At 49.9% G+C, this 5,176-nt stretch overlaps 1 protein-coding gene across 1 annotated transcript; it reads right to left on the bottom strand.

Moving 5' to 3' along the window:
- Nucleotides 1-401: 401 nt before the first annotated feature.
- On the bottom strand, nt 402-1,836 carry KLF14 (KLF transcription factor 14). Its single transcript, XM_037165796.2, has one exon. It carries the CDS (start codon nt 1,834-1,836, stop codon nt 844-846), a length of 993 nt encoding a protein of 330 aa, XP_037021691.2. The 3' UTR covers nt 402-843.
- Between the last annotated feature and the right edge of the window lie 3,340 nt (nt 1,837-5,176).

Genomic DNA, 5,176 nt, shown 5'->3' with positions numbered 1-5,176 from the left:
CCTCTGGGTGAAGGGGGAAACTCGCCTGGACCATCCCTTTATTTTCTGGTTGTTTCAAATTTTTAAATCAATCTCATCGTGCGAGTGAGCCAAGAAGTTACCCTCCCCGGGTAGGAATCCAAATAGGAAGAAAGGCTACCACGCAAGTGCAGGGCTCCACCCCGCCAACAAGACCTGCAGAGCAGACCCGCACCCTCCCCCAGACAGCAAGACGCGTCTCCCAGCCAGACGGAATCCACGTGGACTCTTACACGGTCTCTCCTAGCAGAGGTAGCTGGGGCTATTGGGGAGTGGAGAACTGCGACCTCCCATCAACCTGGGATCCCTGTTTAAAAGATACTAAAAATAAATTAGTAAACATTGCTGTTTACAGAAATAGAAATCATTTCTGTTTCCAAAGGCCTCTCACCAATCCAGTCCTGGTCATTTCCAAGACTGCCTCCCCTGATACCCTCTTCGAGGTCCACCCAGGTGGGTGGGTAAGACACCAGCGTCCTTTGAGACTGGGGGCTCCTCAGGCACCTGAGCATTCCAGTTTCACATCTCTTCGTCCAGGGAAGGGATCATCTTCGGGACTCCGGGGAGCACCGGGGTTCATCCCTTCTCACCAGTTCCTGGGGGCTGTCCTGAGGCAACCCTCCCCCTTTTAGGATGACATTCGTTTTTGAAAGAATTCCTGCTGTTTTCGGGTCCCCAGTCCCTCCCCAGAATCCAACAGTCCTGCCTGGACGCACCCTCAGAGCGCAGGAACCAGTCTGTGCCTTGTTCTAGCGACACCGGGAAAGAGGGACGGGCAGAGAAGGCAGGGAAAACGGCCTGGGGGGATCGTCCTCGGGTGGACGACTAGCAGCAGTGACTGTCAGACGGGCTGGCGGTAAGGCTGGGCGCCTGGCCGGGGACGGAGCCGGAGCTGTCCACCAGGCTGGCGGGTTGCGCGTGGACGTGGACGCGGGGCGTGCGACGACGCCCCCGGTACTCGATCATGTCGGGATGATAGGCTGGGTGGCGACGGGCGTGCTTGGTCAAGTGGTCGCTCCGGGAGAACTGCTTGGGGCACAGGGGGCAGGAGAAGCGCTTTTCGCCCGTGTGCGTCCTGTAGTGACGTGCCAGCTCGTCGGAGCGCGTGAACTTCTTGTCGCAGTCGAGCCAGTCGCAGGAGAAAGGGCGCTCGCCCGTGTGGGTGCGCTGGTGGGACTTCAGATGCGACGACTTGTAATAGGCCTTGTTGCAGCCCGGGAAGGGGCATCGATGGCGCTTGGCAGCAGGTGTGACTGGCCTCCGACGGGCACCTGGAGCCGTTGCGGGGGCGGGGCCCACGCCAGGGGCCACGCCGGACACCCCGCCGGGGGCCGCAGGCGCTCCGGAGGCGGCGGGCGCGCCCGGGACCTCGAGCGCGCGGGACGAGTGCGCGGGCCAGGAGACTTCGGCCGCGCTGGAGGCCGGGGCCGGCTCTGGGCGCAGGGTGGGCGCGGAGCACGGGCTGGGGCCGGAGGAGCCGGACGAGGCGCGCGGAGCTTCTCCCGAGTTCTCCGCGAAGCCCTCCCCGGAGCCGCCGCGCAAGTCAGCCAAGACGCTTGCAGCCAGCAGGTGGGGCGCGGCGCCGCCCGCGCCAGGGCTGGGGGCGGGGACCTGGGAGAGCAGGGGGACCGACGCGGGCCCCGGTGGCCCCGGACCCGGCAGAGCGGACTCCGGCGGCGCCGCCGCACCCACCTCCGAGCCTGCGGCTCCGCCCGCGCCCTCGGGGTCCTGCGGGCGGCGGTGGACCACGGCGCCCGCGGACATGGACACCAGGCACTCGGCGGCGAAGTAGTCCAGACACGCCACGGCGGCTGACATGCTGGCGCGGCCGGGCCGCCGGCGAGCGCGGTCCGAGCGCGGCCGGCCGCGAGCGAGAGAGTTCTCGGGAGCGTCCGTCCCGCAGCCTCGGAGCGAGAAGCAAGAGGCCCGGCGCGCGCCGCCAGCCGCCCGCCGCTGCTGCCGCCGCCCGCGCGGAGCCCGCCCCGCTTGACGCGCCCCTGACGCACCGGAGCCCGCGGGGGCGGCGGGACCCGCCCCGGGCCGCAGGACACCCCCCGGAACGCGCGGCCCGCCGGCCTAAGTCCTTGTTAACAGCCTAAGAAATTATCTTGTCTTCGCGTTCTTGCCTCTGCTGGCGAGCCAGGTAATTTTAATAAAGAGAAAACTCTCCGATCGTAACTTCTGGGCAGCCTGCCGGCTTCGCCCCCCCGCGCCCGCTGGTCCTCCGCCAGCTGGGTGTCCGGCGGAGTCCGAGAAAGTTTTTTTTATTTTTTTAAGGGTAAAAAAAATGTTAATACCTGACCTGTCTTTCGCTTCCTAATGACGATCGCTAGTTAAGCGGGCTGGAATTGCATTGCACTCGTGTCCACCGCTGTCAGACCGAATTAAAAATCTCCCTCAGTCTGCATCAAAAAAAGTTTTCTCATTTAGCAGTTCCGCTGTTAATCCCGGGTCGGTGCCGATTCCCTAAGCAGATCCACTACGTGTCCATTAATTAATAGCGTTTCGAATCAGAAACATTTTTAACCTTGAAAAAGCAGAGAATCCTCCTCTCTCGTGGCTGAAATTGAAACTTAAAATCCTTTGAATAACGATTTAACTCCTCAGCCAACGAAAGGAAAATGCATGTTTAAACTGCATTAACCTGTCCCAGGCATGCGAACAAATTTCCACGCTGGAATATAAATTACAGACTAGTAGCGAGATAAACACATTAAAATGGACTCCCACAATTTTGTTAATAGAAAGTCACGTTTCTAATTAGACAACATCTTTTATTTTTCTTCTGGCAAAAATTAAAAATAAGAAAATGCAGCAGATGATATAGAATTGCTCATATGATGTTTTGTGATTGTGGAGGGTTTCTAGGTATATATATATATATTTATATTTCTTTATTGCTTTCATTTTTCCCTCATTTGATATTTCAACAATTGAAAACATAGAAAAGCAAACAGGATTTTTTCTAAAAAGGGTCCTAGCAGGGTTTTTGATGTACACAAGCCTCACTGATATACTGAATTATGTGCATTTTGTTTGTGGTTCTTCTCTGCTTTCTCTTTTCAAAATTAAAAATACATCCACATCAAGAATAACACACCTTTATGTATTTACTTCCTAGAATAATCAAATGTGATACATTTGTTATATTTGCCTCAAGTTTTTATTTATATTAAAGATGACAGAGTTGAATGGCACTTACCTTTCTCCCTCCTCACTTCTCTAGGTAATCAGTGTTAAAATGTGTGTATTCTTGCAGCATTTGTTATTATACTTTTATTACCTAATTACTTACATATTTACAAGTAAATATACATCTATGCTTGTGTGTTTGAATTTTCTTTATAAATGGTAGGGTAATGTACATATCATTTTGTAACTTACTTTTTCTTCTCAGTATGATTTTGAGAACTATCTATACTGATAACTATAGAATCTATTCATTTCAGTACTTTTATAATATTGTCAGCTTTGTGATTTTTTTGTGGAGATCCCATTTTAAAACAGATAGTTATTGTAAAGTTGCTTGCTACAAAAATCTAGACAGTTAACTCTTATTTTACACATTAAAATTCTGTTAGAGATAGAATTCTTTACTAGCTGTTTCTAGTTTTGTTATTTAGAAAAACTGGAAAGAGATTTTAAAATGCAGACAGGATATATCACAAGCACCATTTACCTATCTCATAAAATTGGTCAGTGTTAACATTTTGCCAAATCTGCTTCAGGTCTATTTTTAAAATGGACTATTTAACATTTCTGATAAAATTAAAATCCCTTTATACTCCTCTCCAAAACCATTCCCCACCCTTTCCTCCAAAGGCAAACACTATTAGGAATTTGGAATGTAACTTTACAATCTAGGCTTTGCAACAAATTAACCCCTAAAAACACTGAGCATTGCTTTGATTTTTTAAAAATGTACACGTGTGTTGTTAAGCTGTCCCTATTGTGACTTTTTTTTTCCCTTCATGGTATGTTTCTATTCTTTCTCTCCATGGTGATAAATACACATCCAGTTCACTCACTTTAATTGCTGTATTGTAAATCCACGCATATGAATGTGCTGTGTTTGTTCATTCCCCTATTGATGAAGGTTTTAAGTGGCTGGTACCATGATACCAATATCTAGGCATCATGGGCAGTGCTGGTATGAATATATATGTACTTGTATCCCATGTACATATGGGAGAATTTCTCCCTGGGGAGCCGAGATGGGGAACTGCTAGCCTGCACACACATGTGCAGTTTCATTAGAGACTGCCAAATGGTGTTCGACTTCACACACCCATCAGCAGCATGTGACAGTTGTCCCCTCACGCGACCCTCGACACTTTCTACATTCAGACTTTCCGTTCTTCTGACAGTTTGACTTGTTAAAAACCCAGCACTTCATCATTTTATTTGAATCTCCCTCACTGCTAGTGCAGTTGAGCATTTTATTGGCTATTACAGTTTCTGAGGCTGTGATTTGTTTTTTCGCAGTCACCCAATTTTCCAGTAGGTTGTAAACACTTTCATCTTTGTTCCTCTTGGTTTGTAGGAGTTCGTGCGCACGAACCTGCTCTCTCAGCCTGCGACTCCTCTTCTAACTGCTTTCGGTGCCTTTTGTACTACAGAAAATTGGAAACGTGGTCATGTGCCTTGATCTCTTTCTTTATAGTTAGTGTCACTTGTGTATCTTATTTAAAAAACGGGACAAAACTCTCTCCATACCTGATGCCATGAAGACAGCATCCTATGTTTTTCTTCCCCTTAACATTGTAAAGTTTTGTTTGCTCTACTTGTAAAGTTGATCCATCTGGGACTTGCTTTGTTCCAAGGGTGGAAAGTAGGAGTTTAATTTTACTCCCCGTCTCCCCCACGTGGAAAGAAAACCTATTGTTCTGCCCTGGTCTGCAGAACAGCTTCTCACCTCCCCACCCCCCACCCCCCATTAGTGTGCAGTGCCCCCGTGGCTGCAAACTCAACTTCCATACGTTCATCAGTATGATCCTGCTTTGTCTTTTCCCACTGATCAAACCAATTCGGAGCCAGTACCACACTGTTTTAATTATTATGGCTTTATAATAAGTCTTCGTGTCTGGAAGGTCATTTCCCCCCTTTGTTCCTTTTAAAAATTGCACTGGCTGCTTTAGAACTTCTGCTCTTCCACACT

Source organism: Artibeus jamaicensis, unplaced genomic scaffold (genome assembly GCF_021234435.1).
Source record: "Artibeus jamaicensis isolate MK-2021 breed Jamaican fruit bat unplaced genomic scaffold, CSHL_Jam_final scaffold_3307, whole genome shotgun sequence".
Taxonomy (NCBI): domain Eukaryota; kingdom Metazoa; phylum Chordata; class Mammalia; order Chiroptera; family Phyllostomidae; genus Artibeus; species Artibeus jamaicensis.
Note: the sequence above shows the minus strand (reverse complement) of the source record. Positions and strands in the feature narration are given on the sequence as shown.